At 42.0% G+C, this 23,436-nt stretch overlaps 1 protein-coding gene across 4 annotated transcripts in view; it reads right to left on the minus strand.

Annotated features, from left to right (window-relative positions):
- NCKAP1 (NCK associated protein 1) overlaps window positions 1–7,906 on the minus strand; it is a 61,154-nt gene extending 53,248 nt beyond the window's left edge. For 3 of the 4 annotated variants that reach the window (XM_056348922.1, XM_056348920.1, XM_056348918.1), the window contains exon 1: window positions 7,682–7,905. In XM_056348922.1, coding sequence (XP_056204897.1) covers window positions 7,682–7,789 — 108 coding nt within the window. In that variant the 5' untranslated portion in view covers window positions 7,790–7,905. Of the gene's footprint in view, window positions 1–7,681 lie in introns of all 4 variants that reach the window. The other variant, XM_056348919.1, reaches the window with a different exon arrangement.
- Window positions 7,907–23,436: the final 15,530 nt, after the last annotated feature.

Below are 23,436 nucleotides of genomic sequence, written 5' to 3' on the forward strand. Positions count from 1 at the left end.
CACTTCACCTTCAAGTTTCATTTACAAATGAATCTGCACTAAAAACCACTCTTGTGAATTCACCAGCAAATTGATGAAATTTCAATGACAGCAAAAAAATGCACCATCCCCCGAGTTAGTAACTTACATTAGTAAATGGAAATACATTACGATTTCTCATATTAAAAAAAATGAGAAAATCTCCTGTACATACAGGCATGCAAAGTAAAACTGTTCCCCTCTTGTAATAGCTGCTGGCATTAAAGGCTTCACCCTAAAATGTATCTGTAAGTTCGATTGCTTGGTTTGCATCTATGCGTCCTATAAATAATACTAAATAATACATAGCAAAAAAACATTCAAGGAGACAGGTTCATCATTAACTCCAGATTTCTGTAGAATAAAATGTAGTATTTATTCGTTTCTGTCACACATTTAAAATAATGAGATTACACCAACTGACAATCTCTAATTTTGCAAAAGCAGAACTACTGATTATTCAACTCTTCTTCTCAGTAAAAGCTGCTGTGAATGGTGAATACATAAGGAAACAGTTCACACCACCTCAGCATCTCTGATCACGCCTACCAGAACTGCATTTTGCTGCATTGTGGAAGCCTTAGTTGGTTATTAAACAGGATGCTACCAGGTAACCTTTGTGAATGAATCCTTGTCCCTCTTCACATCTATGCAAGCAGCTGCAAGAATTAGTTGGTCACACATGGACAAATTATTAGAGTAAACTGAATAGCTTTGATGGCTAAAATTTAACTGTCCTACACCAGTATCACTTGGGTAATCTTATACAAAGTTACATTACTGATGTTTGCAGTTACATTAATACTTGTACAAAAGGTAAACCTGTATTTTTATATATAAACTATGCTAATAGGTTCAACCAGAACTATATTGTTTCCATGATCCAACCAGGATCTGGGAATCAGAAGAAAGTCTCAAACTGTTTTTTTGATAGTCTCTATATGCCTTGGACATATAAAAATATGGCTCAAAATTTTATACATGTAACTGCTATTGCACTTTTCATGCACTAACATTCAAAAGTTTGAAAAAATGCACTTCTATATTAAATTAAAATTACAATTAAAAGTATTAAAAGTCAGTCCAATGTTTCCTAGAACTAAGCAATATGTCCTCCCCACCATTATTTGTTATTTGGTGTGTCTTGAACCCCAAAGTATGTCTTTCAAATCCTCGTGTATCTATATTCAGAGATCCAACCCACTAAAACGTGAAGTCATGTGAAATCAGTAAGGCAAGGCTAGAAAGGATCTTGAGAAATCGCCTCCCCTACTTTCATGTTCCAAAGCATTATCAACTCTGTCTGTGTTGCCCCTGGGAGATGTTTGCCAAATCTTTACTTACAGGTCTCCAACAGGCTACATTCAAAAACATTCTCAGAGTCTTTTCCAATATTTAATGATCTTTCTTCACGGGAAATTTTTAAGATCTAAACAGAACTTTTCTTGCTATGATTTAATCCATCAGTTCTTGATCTCTGTGGCTATAATGAATTGCACAAACCATTCCCCTTCTCTCTACAGCAGTCCTAAATACTCAGAAACCTGTAGCACTTATCAATTTACTTTAAAAATAATCTTCCCATTTTCCTAATAGGTGAAATTTTCTGCACCGCTGGTCGGTCTTATTATTCTGGTCAGGACTTTCTGCATTTTGTCCACCTTTCTTGAAAATTGTGTCAAACAGATACATTTTGGATAAGTGTCAATGCATGCCACATAGGGCAAAAGTCTTCAGGCTATCCTGCTCACACATTTATAAAACTTCATGTCATCCTTGATTTTTTGCAGCAAAACTTGGTCGGTTCATGTTTGCCCTGGCGTGTCCCTAATATTTCCTGGCTATTTTCTGCAGACTCGCTATCTCATTACTTTTCATTCTGTATTTCCAATTTCACTAAGCACAAAATAGCTTACAATCATACTTGCTCAACCACCTCGGAGTCTGTTAAACCACAGCTACAATTTGTTAAGCTCAAACTGAACTCCAATTAGGTTCTTCATTATTTCTTTAACTTCTCTCAGCTACCTACCTACATATTTATTAAGCACATCGTAGTCTTCATCTAGGTTGTTAATGCAAAGAGTGACTGGAACCAGTCACCCAGCAAAACCCTGCTGAACCCCAGGCTGACCGTGAGATCTTCAAAATTGTTCCCTAATATGGTTATCCATCTGCTTTCATCATTACAATTTCATCCAGATGGTACTTCCTTAGATTGTTCATGAGAACAATCTGATGAGGTAACGTCAGCAGCCTTGCTAAGGTCAATGTGCAAAGTATCTACTCAGTTGCCCATACTAGAGCAACCTGTCACCTCGCCAACGAAAGAAACACACTAGGTTTGACACTATCTGTCCAGTGATTAATTTACTTTATCCTCTTGTGGTTGTAGCACCTGTTTAAGTAAGCACTTGGTTCTATTAATCAAATATGGAGCAGGTAAAACGCCAAGAAAAAACAAAGAAGTTTCACTGCCACAAAACTTTCCCTAAATTTAGTTTATAAAGTGACATCTTAATAAAAGAAAGCATGGCAATGGGAATGCCCTGTCTATTTTGACTCTGTAATGGGAACTGTTAAAACTTTCTAGGTGTATCTCCTCTGCACATGACCTTTAAAGTCTCTTGCAACTAAAACTGGGTTTGTTTCTCTGTCAGCACATGGCAGGGCAAATGAACAGTAACTGGGGGTGGGGGAGTGGGAGAGCAATTCCTATTTGTAAACAAAAAAGCCAATGCAAGATAATTCTAGGCAGCTACAATTGATGCAGAAGGATAAATCCACCTGGCTTTCTCTCTGTATATTTTAGAAGATAATCATGGGATATTTTTATATTTTGCATTAGAAAAATCTTATTGTTTCTTTACAAAATCAGTTGCTTTTCTGAGTTAAAGAAAACGTGACATGGTATCATCAGTTTGTGTTTGCTTTCTGAGCACAGGAATTTATCTATTTTATTTCCAGCACTGAATATAAGGAGTTTGTTTGGGGCTTCCTCCTCTCCTTATCAGCACAACAGTATTCAGAGTCATTCTTCCAAGATCACAGACACAGACAGACAAACATATATTGTCATATTTACCCTTCAAAGAACCGCTGACACCTATCAAGCACTGGAAGTGATACACCCAACCCTAAGACCCTTCCCAATGACCTGAAGACATTATCTGTTCTTTCCAATACCAACCCTGGAATTCAAAACTACATTATTTGTGAGCTGCTCCTCTCAGCTCAAAGCTCTGCACTCCAGCACAGAGCTCAGTGTCAAAAGGGTGATCTAACCCTACACCCTTCCAAACTTCAGAGTTCTGCAGACTGGAAACTTCTCCATGTTCTGCCAGTCACCTAAAACATCTCCCACTTTTTTCCTGAAGAACCACTCTAGTGCCTGAGCAACAGTACACTTTATTGACTGGTTCTATTCACCAAAAAATCAAGTGGCTTTTACCACTGTCCCCTGCAATGTTTAGACTTTGTCAATCCTCTTCAATACAGTTCCAGAGCTCTCGGGATCTTTTTCTTCACCCCGATGCCACAAGCAGCGTAAAAGGCTGGTGAAGTAATACTTGACCTCTATCCAGCCTTGGCTGATCTGGTCAAGTTGTCACTGTTTTACCACAGGAGACCTGATGCAGTCCCTCCTCTTCCCCTCACAGCATATGTCTTCTCTTGCTCTTTTGAAAAGAGCATGTACTTTAATTGCTGCAGAAGAGAAAATAAATAGGGAAAACAAAAAGTACTCAAGTCTTTCAAATGGCTAACAAGTAACATTCTCAGTAAAGGTAAAAATCCAGTATCCCCACTATTCATCTTTAAAAGAAGTAACTGGCAACTAATCACCTGCTAAATGATTTTAAATCTGGCTTCATACTAAGTTATGTGGTATTCACAATAGGATTGGGACTGCATTTTTAGTTTGGAATGGTAAAGATCAAGTCAGCTAAAGCCCCTGCAAATATTTATTCTGTTCCTTATCTATGACTTCAGTTTGATTATGCAGTTCATATCTAAGAATTGGTTTAGGTTTCTCATTTTTCAGATACCATGTAATCAGAATTGAGAAAGTTTAAAGATTTTGTTTTGTTAATGACTTTTTAAGAAAATATTTTGCACACAAAGGTAAAACCTGTAGTGTGAAGAATAGCACAACATTGCTAGCAAAGCAATTAATGCTAAATAACAGACTCATCATGTTTAAATAACATATAGTCTAAATAATTCAAAACCTTAACTTTTATCCCCAGCAGTTCTGTTGACATTCATCAAAATCACACTCTCTTGCTTTGCTCTGGCTAAATCTATAGTTCAGGTATTTTAAGATGAAATCTCTTACTGTAAACACTTCCTGGTATCCAAGGGCTTTACAAACAAATAAAAGACAGGCCCAGAGAAAACAAGATTATTTCTCTGCCACCACTCTTGAACAACACACTTATTTGACAGTCCTGGCAGCATTACACAAAGCTTACCAACAGTGTCTCAGTCTGCTCTGAAAGGTAACCACAAAATCCAAGCTTCATCTGAACTAGAATGGCATGAAAAAAGTGCTGCTCTCTTTGATTTATAGAGGTTTAGTTGTAGGCAAGTATTGACAGCTACGTGGTAAACAATACTACAATTGTCAGCCTGGATAATTGCCAATAAATTCTTAAAAAGTAGAAGGAACATGCCAGGAGAGAAACCACAAGGGTATGACTTCCAAGTCCAGGACTAATACTGGTCCCAGTACAAAAGAGCTGAAAGCTGCAAGCAAAGGGTCATCCTTCAAAATAACAGCAGCAACAAAAATTCCACCTCCCTACAGATAAAATACGAGTTTTGTCTCATCATCCACTATTACCTTGGTAACTCCAATGTTCATATTTTCCATGTCTCTTTCAGAGGCAAAACCCCATACATTTAGATACTCTTATCTTTAAAACAACCTCAAATTATTTCAGAAGACAACAGTAGCACAGAAGGGCAGCAAACAGGAAACTATGAACAATTAACAGCTAGATGCACGATGACATTAAAATTGAAATTTACATAGGAAGATGAGGTATAAATAGCAAGTTTCTAACTGCTTTTAACTTCTGTAATTCCTTGGTAAGTAAAGTTTTCCTACATTGTTTCTAATAGTCAAGAAAATTCTTAATCCTTTAAAATCTCTACTCCCTAGACAGCATCTATAGCAATCTGTAAGACAGCTACAAATACTTCAGCTCTCACTTCCTCTTATTAAAAAAAGTCTTAGCCATTTCCTTTAACCGCAATACCACATATTGTGTGGTTATCTCTAGTAACTTGAGTTTCGATATCACCTTCAAGGAGGAAGCTATGAGATTCTTAAATAGCAGTTCTGGAATTGACTGTTTACAGAGAGGGGAAAAGGGAAAAAAAAAACAAAACCAAAACCAACCACATAAAGGGTTCCCAAGCATCCAGCTATGCTGCAGCTGGGATGAAGAGAGGTCCACAACAAAGTACAGTAATCAATCCCAAGACTTCTGGGGCTCAGCATCAGAGCTAGCCAGCCACCACTGTCAAGCAGTACTGACTGCAGCTTAATAAAACTACTTGAGTTGCAAATCACTGTATGAATACACAGATTTGCATCTGGGACATCTCCAGATCTACAAAACTATGTCACACAATAACCAAGCTGCTTGGTCATGCCTCCTCCCTCTCTGTATGCAAAACCTATGCAATTTTGGACTTGGTTCACGGCATTTGCAGGAAGAACTGGTGTCACCTCTAGTGCTGGTGCTCCCCTACTGAGAACCTATCCACTTGCATCACTTCACTGACACGAGTAACAGCAGACGCTACCACCATATGGGCAAACGTGCTCAGGACTCTGCCAGCTAAACATGCCAGCAGAAACACAGAAACATGTCTGTAGGCACTGGACCGCTTAACACAACTACGTGTCTCCAAATCAGAACACTGGTAACAAAAACAGAGCTCGCACTCACAACAGTTAAGGCATAGCTGTATGTGAAGACGAGGTTTAATTTTTCCCATCTCGTTTCCTGCCTTCTCCCCTGAAAGCACAGCTATGCTCAGGGGAAATACTCCTGCCCTGTTTTTCACCTGGTGTATTAATCTCAAAGGATAGCAAGCACACGCACAAACCTCATTTTGACACTTTATAAACAGGGGATTTCTGTGTTGTGTTAAAAGCGTGATTATACTGTTACAATTAAGTTGAAGCAAATTTCCAACATACGAAACCGTCAACTAAAAGGAACCTCACTTACGTATCAGAAAGATAAGAATTTACAGAAGTTTAATATGAATGCTATGTCAGTGAAGACTTGCAGAAACATGCAAGTGTACATCAACCACTGACACTGCTTTGGATCAACGCTGCCTCCCGAATACTTCGATCATTTGGCTTTTTCCTGGAAACACTGCCTTAATTAAAATCAACATCACACTCTGTATAGCCAAGTACCCCTTACTACTGCCAGAGTACAAGTCTCCCACATGAGCAAACCAACCAGACAAAACGCATCCTTCAGCTCAGATCCATCAGGCAGGATCCCTCCTGGCAGAACCCCACGTTCAGAAGCCAGGGCGATCAAGCAAGCACCCAAAACTCCCTAACTCCTGCTACTGCTGCAGCACGGCCAGCTAAACCCAGCGTGGGAATGGCACAGAGATTTCAACAGGCCAAGGCTGCTAGGGTGTGCTCCTTGCTTGAACGTAGTAACTTCATATTTTCTTTGAAATAAGAAAAACCTCTCCGAAACAACTGCATTCAAGGCAAAGCAACAAAATCCCGACTAACGTTCGTTACTGGAAGCGGACAGAGTAGCTGCTCACGCTCAGACGATGTGGGCGCGTTCGGGAAATTAAGCCCATAAGGGCAGACGAGCACCCGGCACACGGGGTGGCCATGAACTGCGTCCCCCCACGCAGGAAAGCACGACGGTTTCCTCCAGAAGAGCGACCAACGAAACACGGCGAGGTGACCCACCCTGGCCACCACCGCGGAGCCCCGCCGGCTCCCGCAGCGCCGACCCCCGCGCCCGGGCAGGCACCGACCCCCGGTCCCGGGGAGGGCGGGCAGCCCCGGGGCACCCGCGGCGGCCTCACGCCTGGGCTCCACCGCACGCCGCGAGCTGCTAAGCAACCGAGCGCCTCGAACTTATTGCAATTAAACTTACTAATTTTACCTCAAATCCCTCCCTTCGGCACCGACAGGTTTCGCAACTCGGCGTGGGAAAGCCCGGGCCAGGCAGCCCACTCCCGGCTCCCGTGACTCACGCACGGCGGGGCGGGAGCGGCTCCGGGCGGAACCGGCTGCCGCGGGGGCCGCGTCGGGCCTAGGCCCCGCGGCGGGGGGCGCCGGGCCTGCGGGCGCCACGCACCGCCGCGCCTCCCTCCCTCCCGCCGGGCGGCGAGGCGGCGGCCGCCCAGGCAGCCCCGGCCGCCCCCCCGGGCCCGCAGGCGGCGCAGCGGCGGGCCGGGCCGGAGCGCCTGACCGCCGCGGCGGCGGCGCGGCTCCCGCCGCCTCCCCGCCCTGCCTCTCGGGCCCCGCAGCTAGGCCGCAGCGCGGCCGGGTGAGCCGCGCGGCGGAGCGCCGGGCCGACCGGGGCCCGGACCGGGCGGCGGCGGCGGGGATCGCGCCGGGGCGGTTCCTCCCCCCGTCTCCCCGCCGGGGCCCCCGCACCTTCTTGATGTTGTAGAGCCGGGTGAGCATGCCGACGCCCCGGTCGTTCAGGATGGTGAGCTTCTCCGCCAGCTTCTGCTGGCTCGGCTGCAGCACCGACCGCGACATCCTGTCCCGCTGCGCTCCGCGCCCCCCGGCCCGGGCCCCGCCGCTCGCAGCCCCGCCGTGCCGCGGCCGCCAGCCCGGCGCTGCCTCCCCGCGCCGCCGCCGCCGCCGCCGGCCTGGCTCGCTGCTGCCTCCGCGGGGCGTGGCCACGGCGGCGCGGCGCGCGTCACGTGGTGCGGCTCGCGGGCGCCCCCTGCGGGCGGGCGGCGGCGGGGCGGGCGGCGGCAGCTCCCCGGCGACGGGCGGCGAGCGGGGCGGGCGGCGGCGAGCGGGGCGGGCGGCGGCGAGCGGGGCGGGCGGCGGCGAGCGGGGCGGGCGGCGGCGAGCGGGGCGGGCGGCGGCGAGCGGGGCGGGCGGCGTCTCCCAGCGCCCGCAGCCACGGGGCGCAGGCCTTGCGCTGGGCGGGCGCCACTGCCCGGTGTTCCCCTTGCCGCTGTGCTTAGCGGCAGAGCCGGTGGACTGTGTGCTGGGGGTGGCCCCGCCGTGCGCCTCGAAACCGTGAGGAACCGGGGGGGGGGGAGTTGTCAAGGTTTTTCCTTCAAGGTGTTTCACAAGGCCCCGTTTTTCTTACTTAACCGGCCGAACATGGCGAGGTGATGCTCAGGCCAGCGTGGCGCAGCTCATCCCCACCCAAATGCCGTCGCCGGTGGCTGTGGTGGGCTGAGGCCGCTTCGGTGGGCAGCAGGGGTCCAGGGGAGCCCCGGGACCCCCACGGAGCCCTGGGACCCCGACGGAGCGAGGGGCTGTGGGAGCCACCCACCCCCAGCCGCTGCAGTGGCTCACCGTGCCCCCTGAGCTGCCGCCGTAGGCCCACGTACCGCGGATCCAGCAAAATGCCATTTCGCCAATTAGATGAGTCACATCACCGCTGTTGGTTGGGTTTTTTTCTTCTCTCTTGCAGCCACGGTAATTAAAAGCATGTATTTTTAAGGGCTAGTGAGATTTCCATGCAGTGAGTGCCAAGGAGAAGCGGCAACCTGTTCTGGAGCGGCAGCACCTCCAGCTGGGATGCTGGGCTCCCCGGCCTGCTGCATGGGGGACAGGCTTCAGAATTAGGCTTCTAATCTCATTTATTTTTATAATGGCGCAGCCATCTGTGCCTTTTTTGCATATTAATACTTCTATTTAATTTTCAGTTGGCATTTTCGTATTAGAAACCAGAATCGGATGATCTTGTTCTTTTAGCGGTTTTAAACTAATAGATTTTTAGGAAGTGTAGAAATGAATGGGAGAAGCCTAAATGTAATTAAATTGTTACCGACCTCCTTCTTCACTTCAGCAGTTACAAGATAATTTATGATTCAGAATGAAACCGGGAAGCAAGAACGTAGAGTTCTGATCTTAAGTCTGCTATTGACTCATTCTTTGGCCCTTATCAGATGATTTTCTGCCGCAGCTTTGTGTCCAAGAGTCCGGAATACCTAGCAACAATGTACTGATTAATTAGGTTGGATCTGACCTGTCACTACTGGAGTCTGCGGAAAACATCAGAAACATTCAAATCCATATTTGAATTTATAAACAATAAAATGGTATTCAATATCAAAGTACCTAACAAATAATATCTATATTAATAACTTTACACAAAGCATCTTCGTTATATTATTAATTAATTTTTTAAAATATCAAATATATTATTTCTAGTTGCAATAAAGATGTTTCCCATGCAGCTGCACTGCAAAATAAGAACAAATACTATTGCTAACAGCCATTTTTTTTGTTTCTCACCTGCAGCTAAAACAACAGCAGCCAATTTTTAATTCCATATTCAATTATTTTTCAGCCATATGGAGTCTTCTGGAAGTTTCAAACATTAACAATCGCAGAATTTGTAATTGATGTATAGCCATGCAAGTGGAATGATACCAACACTGTGAAAGTTCATCGGGAGTTTTTCTCCATTATTACTGAATCATCTATGATCTAATAACCCAGTCTTTCTTCCTCTAGAATTAGAAAAACTAAGGATTGAAATGGAGTCAAAGTCACTTGATTGTGATAAAGTTTGTGCTTACAGAGCTCACCGGAGAACTTTCACGCTCTCCGTAACTACTAATGTAGTTTGCGACGTGAAAGCAGTCAGTCACTCTCCACGCCGCACAGACAACAGGGTGAGGCACAGGAGGGAAAAATTACTCTTTCCTTTATAGTAATGGCAGAGCATCGTGGTTTTAAACGCCTACACTTTTCGTGAGGCTGTTTACAAGATCCTCTTGTTATGAGGAGAACCTCTGGTTGCTATAATTTTTTTCATTGCAAATGGTGCTGACAGCTGCATTTCTTGAAAACATGCCAAATATCAGAACAGGGAAAAAATATCAGTAAACAAGAACTTCTGATACAAGGTATTTTTAACATGCAGCCGTACAGACTTAATACTAAATAGTTTATATCGCTGTAACATGGTTAGTCACAGACTTTTAACAATATTCTTCTAACATGCAAGCAGATACATTAAAACAAAAAATAATCTCTTTAAATAGAGCCTGACAAAGCAGACCAGATGTTTTCAAGTACGGAATGTCCCTTACCACCCTTTGCAAAATGAGTGTTTTTCAGCAAAGGTGTCAGCGAGCTGCCAAGACCTGATTAGGAAAAGAAGGTATACCAATCTCAACTCGGAGACAGACACGAAAAGCGAGTTTGGAACCCACCGACAGAAGATGTTACTGCCCACACAGACACAAGATGCTGCCAATCACATAACTGGCAGCATCTTGCTAATGTGAGTGTCAGGTCTGGTGTCAAGTTTGGAACTACAATGCGTGCATTTTTTCCTCTTGCTTTTAAACACTTACTGCTCATTAGAAGGAGAAAATGTGCACATCTAGGGAAGATACGGTGTAGCTGAAAGGTTAAGATTTCACAGAAACCACATCAAAAAGCCTGGAAACCTTTGCTATATGTGAATGGAGAAACCATGATAACAGAAAGCAGATGTCACCAAGATCAAACTTGGTAAATGTGAATGCATATACTTCAGTAGTCAACAGTTTTGTCATCACTTTTAGCAGCAGCAGGGTTATGTTGTCATACTACTATTGCTGCAACTTTAGAAACTGCAGGAAGATGTATAGGTTTTCAGCAGGAAGATTTATGGCATATTAAATTATAAAAATGTCTGCATTGTACAATCTGGGTTCACCAATCTGGCAGCAGGCATAACAATAAAGTGGAAATACAAGCTTTGTCAGTAATGGCATAGCTCTTACAGGTGTGGCGAAATTAAATGAAGGGAAGAGTAAGGCTAACAACTATTTTTAAAAACACAACTACTATTTCCTTGATGATTTATTAATGATTAACATTTAAACAACTTACTTTATTTAGTCTGAAAATACGAGTTTAGGGCAAGTTTCTAATAGCACTTTGGACTTGATTTGAGCTCAGGTCTGGTCCTTTTGAAGTCAATTTTCTGTTCAGCTCAGGGTTTGATTGTGCTGTTCTCTGTGGGGCTTTCGGGCAGTAACGAAAATGATGTTTGAGAAGCTTCAAAAGAGTAATTACCAAGTAGCTCCACATATAACAACTCCACCTGGTGTCCAGTGAAGCATGTGAAGGGTATATGTATTTTTCTAGCATTGCTACTTTAGAACATGTAATGGACAATTTACTACTGCAGAGTAGACTGTATTGCCACCTAAGTCTTTGGTAAACTTCTAACTTACATTTCTGTAGAAGTATTTATAGAGATATATATTTCCTTTCCTGTCTGCATTTTTTTTTCCTTGGTTTAACATCTTCTGACCTGGAGACTATTCAAAACTCCATGACCAGGAGTTTCAGTGAAGCGGCAGCCATCGGGAGCTGCGCTGCCCATGAGTGATCTGGCACAGTCCACTGCACAACTTGGGCCCAGGTGGCCAACAGAAGCCAAGAAGCAACTTTTACAGACTCGTTTCATTCAATATTTCCTTTTCAAGTAGAAAGAATGCAAAACATAAAACCAAACTCTTATTTGAACAGACCAGAATTTTTAAATGGTCATCATAATCCCAATTATTTGGGTCATGCCACAGTATTTATTAAAAAATAATACATATATATTTATCACATTGTTAAATTTGCATGTAAAGGCACAAAGGCTGGCAACTTTACCACTCAAAGGCTATACTATTGTTTAGATCACCTATAAAAATAATAAATAGCATTGAACAAACACAGTTGCCTTTATCAGACAGGCTTTTAATCTTATCTGAAAAACAGGTTCAAAAGATCTATCATCCTCACTAAACCAAGCTGAGAGATTCATTGTATTTTAATCTATAATTTTCTTGATTAATCCAAACCTTTTTCATTATTTAATCTATCATGAAGCCAACATGTCTGCAATTTCCCATGTTCTCTTTTTTTCCTCTCTTTGCAGGTATTTGGACATTATTATAATCTTTTCTGTCATTAACATGAAGTTCATATGTGTGCCAGCTCTCTGTTCAATTTTGTGCATGTCTCCGAGTCCTTCTAGCCAAGGTTGTTACATGACATGCAGCAGTTGCTCAGAGATACCAGGCCTTTGAACTTAAAAGAACGGGAACATTGGACGGGGAGGACACAAAGAGATGTGCAAAGCCAGTTTGAAACAGATGATGAATCCTGTGGCAGCTATTCTCTCATGCTCTGCAGAAACCTGCCAGTTTGAGAATACAGGAGCATTTCTGCTCATACTGGAGGGACAAGTATGATGAGCCTGCTCCAGAACTTCTAGTCCAACGCTATGCGAATGAGCCTCAATCAGTAGAGAAGCAGGTCATTACCAACATTTGAGAGCTTCCTCAGTGAGTCCCAGGTCCATGACTAACCAGTAATGCTTAACTGGCAAATCTAATGTCAGCCTGGTGGCTATGAAAGTGTGCGACAACAGGAAGAAAATTGGTTACATGTGAGCTACCAGCATGGCTAAACAGAATGAGCTTAGAAAGTATTGGTGGTCCAAGATTAGGCTTGTTTCAGTCTGAAGCACTGATCACTTTTAGAACAAAGATGAAATCAAGTTGGTAGGTTAGATCCAGTTGTCTAGTTTCAGAATTAGGATTACAGTTAACTCTTACAGAAACCATTGAGCAAATTATTTAAAGAGTTTTCTCGCTGGCTATCAAACAAAGCTTAGGAGGGCTGTTGGAATGAGTCACCCATCTAAAGTAAGGTTTTGGACTGATATGGGTGTAGACCTTAGGTTGGGTTTCTAGGCAGGAGTTACATCACCAGCTTTAAAAAACATCCTGGTAAACACTGAAATCAGAAAGGGCACTGGAGTAGGAGTCCAGCTAGATTAGAAGGGGCATTTTATTTGCGGTTTCCTTACAGGCTGAAGAGTCAAGCAGCAGCAACAGTGATCTCTCAGATGTCTGTGAGGCCACTAGAGACAGCATGACTAATGCTTGCAAATCTTTACCATAAAGATGAGTTAGCCTATGCTAACTTCCCACTGACCAGAATAAATCACAAGTGATCAGTTTGCAAAGAATGACTTCTGTCCTCTTTGAAACTGGGATGTCATCAGAAAGTTGTGCGAAAGGGTGCTGCAATACAGATGCCAGCTAGCCAGACAGGACCCATCAAGGCAGTCTAGCACACAGGAAAATTGCAGGGCTTCCGTTGGCCCCACATTTTTCAGTATCTTGATCCACCTACAGAGCCTTCTTTGGCAGGCACATGCAAGCTGGTGTGCTTTGACCTACTTTCTTTAGCCTCTGTTACTCACTTCTGTCCTAGATAAATAGGGTAGCACCAGGCACTAATGTGTAGCTACAGTTACAAACGCACAAAAATAACCTATTAGAGGTTTCTCTGTTTCCTCTCTTTCTTTCCCTTCCCTCATGAGAATCCAGGGGAGTAGCACGTACCTCTTTAAATATGATGGCTTTTACGGTCTATCCAGAAAAGGATAAGAAAGAAGCCTTCTGCCTTAAAGTTACTCTACATATAGGGGAGAAAAATTTTGCCCAGGGAACACCTAAAGAATGAAAGGGTTTCCCCCACTGTTTCTAGGAATCACATTAACCAGTCAGTAGGGATCTTGAATACTGATCACAGTAAAAATCAAGGTAAATGTTCCCTTTAAAAGTTTGAGGTTTACATATGACAGAACAGTCCAACTGTAGATTTTTATAGATAAAACATGTGGAGAAAAGCAAGCTAGTGGAGATGGATGACACAAGCATCACCCAAATCATCACACCCATGAGCTACGATCGAACGGGTAAAAAATTGTGAAAACCTACTGCAGTTATCTTCCATATTTCCATCTGTAGTGTTTTCTCCATTTGACAAATAAATATGAATCATTTCAGTGTATACAAAACCATAAGAGTTGTTTCACATAACACAGAAATATACAACTTAAATCAGAAATGGAAACAATACTGTGATAAATATGAGAAAAGTCTATCTCCAGTATGCAGTGTGAATCACTATGTGTGGAGAGACACGATAAGGTTGTGAACAATGAGGAGTGCTTATACTTAAATAATAGTAGCTCAGAATTAAAGTTCAGTGGTTATTAAGATTGCTACAATAAAATTTTATGTGGTCATAACTTCAAATTTACCTCATTTGGAAAAAGAGACGGGATAACTCTGCTTCTTAACATTTGCCATTCGAAGAGCCTTCAGCTCTTTTTTGAAATAAGATGCAGAGAATTTTGCTTATGGGCAAACCAGGTATGCTAATTTTACTACAGGGAGTATAAGTACTTCAAAAGTACTTATTTCCTAATGATTTGTTCCCTAGGGAAACACTGCATGATTGCCTTCAGTGAAGTAGAGGACTAAGTATCAAAGAATTTGATTGTATAGATTAGTTGAACAACTAATGCTTTGTGTATTTTTAAATATTTTTTCAATTGAAGTAGTACTCTTTAAAGTTATAAAGCAGGATGTGAAATAATACAAACACAATTTTATGTCTAAAAGGTGATAAAATCATTAAATATAAATATATACCAATTACTCCTACTGGATCTCCTTACGTAGATTACTTCTACTGCATTTAGAGCTTTCCACATACATTTCTTCTTTGGTGGTAAAATTTTCAGAGGTTTTGTTCTTATAGTGTTCGGGGGTTTGTAAGTCTTTTTTTTTAAAAGGATGTCCCCCTAAACACCTTTTAACATGTTTGAAAAAAGTTGGGTTTATAGGTATAACTCATTACACATATCTTCCAAGGCTGGGTTTTGGTTTTGTTTTCCCTGCAATATTTTGTGACATTGATAATGAAAGTGTTAATGATTCAGCATGTGCTACTCACAAGAAAATAATAGTCTCTACTCCAGGAAAATCTTTTCCCTTCATAGATAGTGCTCACGTCAGAAGTAATCTCTTGTTCAACTGGCTGAATTATATTCCAGTAACAAAGTTACTATTAGCAAAGTAACATCAAAGATTTCATCTGCTTGAATTAGTGAAGCTCATTGTTTAGGGTTGGACAGAAAACAGCTATTCCATCTTTTATGGTGGAATATAATAATATTTATTATGAAAACTTGTGAAGGTTTAAAATTAAGGCAAAGTCAAGAACTCTCAGTGTTACTCACAAAAAGTCATTGACTGGTACTCTAAATACTAAACAGCCTTTTTGGTAGGACATTTAACCTGACAATTAAAATAGAACAGAAGTCTTTCATGTTCAAGGACAGTGTTATTCAGTAAGCTTTTGGTGATTTTGAAAGTGTGGTTAAAACATGTCAGGGGAAAAGGAAGAAAGGGAAATGCTGGTCATGACTTGTTCTGACAAGAGAGTCCCAAAGGTAAGAAATGTTCTTAATTAAGATGTTATCAAAGTAGTAAATTAATTACATCAAATGTATTCACATTGACATCCAAATTTGTGATTTTCTACCATTAGTCTAAATGAATTATATGTAGTTTCTGAAGTAAACCAGAAAACTTTGCTATGTCATTTTGAACTTAATTTATGGTCTAAATGTAAAAATGAATTCCATAAAAAAACCCAAAATAGTCAAGTATTTTAATAAGAAAACAGAATGGAAGCTTTGGCTACTTTAAAAGTAATGATTAAATAAGATAAAGTTAGGAGTAACTTGTGAGTTTCAGCAAGATGATTCTATATTTTCTCTTTACTGAAATACTCAAAGAGAAGACATAGTTAAAAAACCCTGACCTTTCACTCTTTCTGCTTATTGAAGAATAAAAGAAAAATATCAAACACTAAGAGACAGTGTAGGTCAATCTTGGTCATTCTTTGACTCTGCAGTATACCAAAAATCATTAGTTTTTTCTGGGTGTGTGTGTGCATATGTGTATATTCCAGGATGTTACCTCTTTTTCTAGGAACGTCTTTCAGTTATCAGTTCTCTTCTTGTTTTTGAAGCCCTGGTTTTCAAATACCTTTAGCTATCCCCCAGGTATTGCTAGATGCATCTATCCCCGTCCTGACAGCAAAAAATAAATCCCAGCAGTATTGCTTTCTTTGCCGACGTACAATATCACATTATAAACTTAGTTATGATCATAGCTTTTATCCCATCAACACTGTCGACCAGTAAGGCTTTACTTTGCCGCCTGCAATTTGCATTTTCTTACAGGTCACAGATATAGCCTCTAGGGTCAGGGATTTTATGTAATTAAATTATGAAGCAATTTTATGGAATTTTTAAATTCTATTTTATGGAATTTTTAAATTCTATAATGCTAAGTTTACTCATTTTAATTATTCACTTGACCAGAAAGAAAACAAAAACGTAGGAAGTTGGTCAGACTAAAAGCCCATCCAGCTCAGTATCCTGTCTCTATCCAAGGACAGAGCACTAAGGAAGAGTGTGAGAACAGACAAGCGTGTACCACTGCTGCTGCAGAATGTACTCCCAGACTCCAACAGTTTGTGGCTCTGGGACTTCGGGAGCCAGAGACACTGTCTTGCGTTTAATACCTGTTGATCTACTCCTTTTCTATGAATATGTCCATCGCCTTCTGAAGGCATGCAAACTTTTTGGGTTCTGTAGCAAAAGCTCACTTAGCTTAACTGTGTCTTGCATATAGGAATTTGAAGAAATAACATAGGCCAGGTCCTACCTGAGTTATTTGTATTTTGAGAGGGAAAGGAAAATTAGATCTCTCCTTGTTAGTGGGACGGAAGTTATTAGGAAGCTCTAGGCTGGATGGATCAAGCTATAGATGTAGAACAAGATAGGGCACAGATAGCTTAATATTCCTTCCCTGCCTGCAGGGAACTTCTTCCCACACACAAGCATGCAAGCACAATGCAGCATTAGCAATGTGCTAAGGCAAGAAAAGGGCATGCAGAGGAACCATATTCTCCAAATATTTTTTTTTTGCAGGAAGTGAAATGCTATGCTTACGCATATTCCACCTCACCTTAACCCCTACTTACAGAAGGCATCGCTTCATGGTGAACAGTAAGAATAGGTCCTACTTCCATGTCTGACTAAGCTAATCCACAAAATAATTCTCCTACTGCATTCGGTTTATGATCCTGACTAGAAGCTATAATGGTTTCCTTCTTGAACTCTTTGAACCAGAAAAACTTGCTATGCATCCGGGTACAAATCGTAACATTAATATTTTATTATGCCTGTGGAAGCTACACATAAGCAAAAGCTACACGTAAGATGCTACAAGAACTCTGAAATGAACTTTGATTTTTCCTTCTTTAATTTTAACTTTTCCAGCTGTAGGCTTGGACTTTGCTGTAAGAGAGACTTCTAGGGACTTTTTTTCTAAAGTAGCTTTCATGTCTTTGAATGACCACTGAAAGAAACCTGTAGAAAAACAGGAAGGTTGGGAGACAGATTAATTGCATTTATGCAGAACTAGGCTGCTAGAAGCTGAACTGCGCAGTGAAAATTGCTGTTTTAAGTGTTCTGATATAAGCCAAATTGTGAGTAGTCCTAATGGTTAGCCACTGAAAAATCATAATTTTATCTTTACCTTTTACTTCACCCCCACCCCCTAAAATGGAGAAAGAAATCCATGCTTCAGGTTTCAAAGGACTTGAAAACATTAGAGAAACTCACCTATGTTAACATCATTTCTCTGGAAAAGCTTTGATTTTCTCTTTTCTTTTTGAAGGTCTCGACCCTTACAGGTTCTTTTCAGGCCGCATGGCAAAGTTAACTTCTCTGAAGTGAAGGTATTCTTAAAATGAAATAACACACAAATGGTGGAGAACAACTGCCTTGGTGACTGATGGTCTGTGCTAGCTGTATAGTTAACCAGCACTCCTCGGCAGAGCAGCCAGCTGGAATCGAAGGAGTTTCATGCGTCTACATTTTTGTTAAAGTGGGTCACATTTTTGTAGCTTCCTAATAGACTGTTCCTTCCCCTGATTAACTTTGCCTGTGTCTCTGCTAATGAGCTGACATACCCAGTTTTACACCAAGCTTCATATCTATAGCTACATCGACCTCTTCGCTCACACATGACTGCACTGAAGCAAGTCAAAGTGCTCCTGGAGAAGAGACACCTGAGCGCAATGGGGGCTGGAATTCAGATCCTACTTACGTAACGCAAACAGGAGTTGTGCCAGACTCCTCACCCCAACACGTCCCCAGGGATACTCTCTATGGCCATTAAACATTTCAGCTTTGCATTCTACTCTGTTCCTCAGTGCTCATTATTCAGCATAATCCATCACACACTCTAAAAATATACATCTTTAGATCAGTGAGTCAGGCTGCTCATTTGCATAGATTGCTCACAAAGCGTGGTGAGAGCAGAGAAATGCCCTGCTAAGTGTTTGTAGGGCCATGCCTTTGGTTATGAGCACGGCTTTGCTTCTGGGGAAATTTCCCTGCAGCAATATGAAGAGATATGCCAGTGAAAACACTACTGGTTCAGACTAGCTTTAGAAGAACCAGCATGCAATGCTGCTTGAAATAAATAAATAGCATGAAGTGAAGCTGGCTACCCTTCAGTCCAGGGATAGAAGGTAGTGTTTGGTGGAGGTCCACAGAATTACTAATATTATTAGGAACAACCACCGGGCCCCTGATTGCTCACAGTCTTTTGCAGTGGGGACTGGGCTTTCATATGCATGCTGGCAGAGGCAGATGGCCAACTCAGTCTCCCAGGCTACAGACTCAAAGACTTGAGGAACCAGCTCTTTCCAGGCTGGACCAAGATGCATCCTCTGCTTTCACCTGAAGAAACACAACATAGGTAAAGCTGGTCAAGAATGATGTGGCATACCCAAGAAGCATAGCTTTAATGGATGTTTTGATTTGTATGCTAAAGGGGTACAGGAAGAGAGGATATGTAAAGGCATGCTTAGGATATATACTACCCCTTACCATGGGAAACCCTCTGCAGCAGTAAATGAGCACCACAATTATGCAGAACCAAAGCTTAAAAAAATTTCAAGGAGACTCCCAGCACCTCTGGCCTCACCCCATTCTCACAAACAAGTAACTGCACATTGTTTAGCCAATAGGGTCTAGCGCTTCTAATGTGTTAAAATTGGCAGAGCCAGAAATCCAGAAACAAACTAACACCTTACACTAAAGCTTGGCTCACTAACAACCAGGCTACAGTGTGTGTAACTGCAGCAATATGTGCAGGAGTGCCCTGTCAACTTTTTGTTTTGATAACTTGCTGAATGCAGCCTTCAGCATGGCCCTGCTTCCCATAACTTTCCCCATTTAGACCAGCTAGTACCGCAACACTTCTAAAATGCTTAATAATCTGCCCCTGCCTTTACCCCTTATTCCTGCTATCATGGAAGAAAACACCAAACCCTACAATAGTTGGCAAGCTTAGTTTCTTCAGCCTCTATGTCTCACCTCAGCGATGCAGTGATCTCAGTACACAAAACTGAGAATCCTTGCGGACTTTTCACTCTTCACTATATTCAGTTCCAGAAGAGTCCTTGCTACAAATTCATTCTTCTCCAGAAATGCCATTTCAAGATTTTGTCTACACTTTGGTATTTTTTTAAGGTCATATGTTTCACTTCCAGTCAGGATCCCACTTAAGATAGATTTTCCAGGCATGTTACTGGATACCAGGATGAAAGAGGTATAATACCTGCATCCAGATTCAGGATATGGGACAAGGTACACAGCCAGGCTGGGGAAGAGGACAAGCCATTTTCCATCAATCTCCCTTTCACTTTGCTGGTACTCTAGTTTTGTTCCAGAATATTCTTTCCATGCCTACCAGATGTAGACAAGTCTAAAGCATGGAAAACAAATGGATGAGAATAAATAAGCGGTTGTCTCTCAGCCAGATCCTCTCTATGTGAGGGAAATGGCATGGAGCACAGACTCATGTCAGAGCAAATGCCTCTGAAGGGAAGCATGAGCATGTCATGTTCCTGCCATCCTCCCATGTACCATCTTACCCTGTTGTTTAGGGTCTGAATGATCCTGAGCTCGTGCCTCCAAATTGCTCTCTTCTTCAGCAACAGGAGAGACAGCAGGAGTAGGCATCATGCATCGACAACTTCGCAAAGATGAAACGGAGACTCTGCATCAGGTATGAGCCTCCACGCTGTGTGGGGCTCACCGTTCTGGAGTGCATGAGGCAGAGAAGCCATTGCTAGGAGTGCTTGCATGTGTGTTGGCGCAAATGGTGGTGAAATAGTTACTGTGCCAGGGGGCTTCTCCCGCTCAAGTCAGTATGGATGTGGAGCTGTCAGTCCCAAGGGGCCCAAATACCACGGTGTGCTTTGATGACAGCCTAACCTACATAGGGCAATTTCAGATTTAAGCTATTCTTTGCACTTGTTTCAAGTATGAGATCATCTTGAATACAGTCATTGCCAAATAGTGCAATACACTTCCAAAAAAGCTTATTAGAACTTCATACAATAGCATTATTATTTCCCTCTTTCTATTTTAAATAACTCCTGATGCATTCCATGGTCACACTTGCTTTTCTCATTACCACACTACATTCGTGATTCACAGTCATCCTGTGACCAACTGGTGCACACAGTTATTTTCAACTTCTCAGTTATTTTCAATTAATGAATGTACAGTCTGCAGCAGAGGCTTGTATTATTGGTTAGATATTAGTTGATAATATTTTGATTTTTGCCCAGTTTCTCTTACTCCTCAAAGTCATCTGGTTATTGCAGTTTGAAACATGATGCAATTAGTGTACTAATTAGGGTTTGATCCTCCGCTTCAGGTAAATCACTAACATAAGCAATCATCTCTCAATTTTTGGTGCATTTTACAATCAAGTTCAACCCTCTAACATACGCATTTTTCGGAATGCAAGGCTGGTTTCTCAGATTTACCTGTCTGGAATGTCTGGTTATCATTTCTCTGATAGAAGGTAGCTCTTTTGCATTGATAAATACAGGCAGTACCTAGACTAAAATGAACAGTGGAAGGAAACAAATACAACAGAGATGACGTATCGTCGTATGAGCTTTCTGAATATGTACAAGCAGTTTTCTGTAATAATTAGTGTCTGTGTTACACATTTCTTGGTTAATACCCACTAGAACAGGTTCTGCTGAATTTCTAGACAGACAAAACAGAAGAACCATGAACTTAAAAAAGATATAAAATTCTACTACATTTGCATTTGTAGGTAGCTTATTCAAGACCTGAAGATCCAGCAATACCATAAATGCATTCAACCAATGAAGCGGAGAGAGCATCCTGCTCCTACCATATATTTGGAGAAGTCTTCTACCCTCAGCAAAGCATGCAAGAGGGAGTGTTCATCTGTGAACTGAGATACCAATTTTAAACTCTAATGTCACAATTCTCTTCTGTCTTGGAATGGAAAGTACAAACAACTTGACAGCAGCATGTAAACGCCTGTATTACAAAAACTAGTATCTGTGAATACTCGGGCTAGATCTAATGCTTATGATATGGACACTCTAATTACATAATAATATACTAATTCTGCATATAAACACCTGGGGAATATTTGGATTTCAGAGAGGTAGCAATAATACAGATTTTATGTCCAGTAGTGACCTCTGGTGTTTAAGCTATTTATAACAATGATAAACATTCCTAGCAGAAAATGACTTGAATACTTTGGCATCAGCTGCTTTTCTGTGTCCGCACATCTTGCAGGCTCTTCCTCAGAGGTTAAGGAACAACATGTAGTTGTATTATTAAGTTTAGTTGCAAGTATCTTACAGATCTGTCACAGCTTAGTCTTGCAAACGCCTACACAGCAAGCTCCATACTTGTATGGGGCAGAAGTTGGTTACAAAGCACATCCTACAGCCTTGCTATTCTAAGGGCAGGCTTCTGGGTCTGGACTGCAAGCAAATTTTGCTCAGGCTTTGCCAATTTCCTGAGGCATGAGGCTCTCCGCATTCTTGCTGGATACCGTACTGTTCTTGGTCTTTCACAGCGGCAGCTGCAGCAAGCCAATGCAGCTTGAAAAACAGCCATGAAACACTATGAAATTGCTAGCTTAAAGCTTTCCATTGCTTTCTTGTTATTAATTGCATCAAAATTATGGAGTAGACCTTAACAAAAATGAATGAATCAACTTCTACATTGTTATTAACTGCTGTGAGTCACAGTCCACTTTCAGAGAGGCTACTGAATACACATCCACCATGCAGAATATTACAAAACCTCCTACTTGTATTCGAAATTTAATTTTTGTTGCAGAAAGCAATTGCTGAGCATTATGAGAATTATGTTTTGTCCTGCAGCGTTCTGTTTGGCATCTTTGCTACCTTGATCCCTGATCCAGCCCAAATCCCTATTCTCTTCCTCTCCCTGCCCTAAGCATCTTCCTTGATCTTATCTCTTGGTTTAGAATCTTGCTTTTCCAGATGGTGTGGGGGGTGTTCTGCCTTTTTCAGATGAACTTGGGTTTACGTCTAATTCCTATCAGGAGATTGCCTCTGGCATTCCCAGAAATAACTTATGCTCTTGCAGTCCCTAACACCATTCTCTGTTTCTTGAATTGACAGGGCATTTGTAGACCTCTTTACGTGGAACTGAGTTGCCACTGTTCTGTACTGCGTTCTAGGGAACTATCAGAAGGATCTTTTCAGAGTCATCACATCCTGCCAGCACAGCTTTGAGAAATATTGTAACATTGAGAGGGGAAGTACCGTAATAATGCATCCTTATTTTACAAACCGGCATGGTGGATTGTTGAAAATGCCCTGAAATGTATGTTTGGCACAATTTAAGTTAACGGTATTACCATTTAACTGCACAAACAAAAATTTCGCTTTTGTGGAACACTACAAATAGTACTCTGTAGAGAACACGAGCACACAGGCATTGAGGGGATTGTGAATAAGGGAAACCAGTCTCACCTTGCCTCCCTTTTCTTCCTACGTAGCCTCTTTGGTAAATTTAAGAAGATGATTTTGTTTAGCCTTTGGCCACTAGCCCAGAGGTTCCGGAGGGAGGGTGTGTGTGTGTGTGTGTGTGTGTGGGAAATACTTAATTCAAGTATTTTCTAAGTGTTTTCCCATGAAGCAAGGCCTAATTACACTCAGACAGGCATTGCTGTGTGATTGGGTTTTCAAAACAGCCGCACTTACCTAATAAACAGGCATTGACAGTTGAAAGGCTGCTTTAATTAGACTGCTGCATTGTTCACTGCCAGACCAAAGCCCCACAAATACTAGTTAGAAAAAAACAACAACCAACCCACCACCAAATTTTTAGGTGAACCCAAAACTTTCTGACAGGCTTACAGTACTAAAAGCAAAGCACTGGCAAACCCCCT

The sequence above is a fragment of the Falco biarmicus genome, chromosome 8, assembly GCF_023638135.1.
Source record: "Falco biarmicus isolate bFalBia1 chromosome 8, bFalBia1.pri, whole genome shotgun sequence".
Classification (NCBI taxonomy): domain Eukaryota; kingdom Metazoa; phylum Chordata; class Aves; order Falconiformes; family Falconidae; genus Falco; species Falco biarmicus.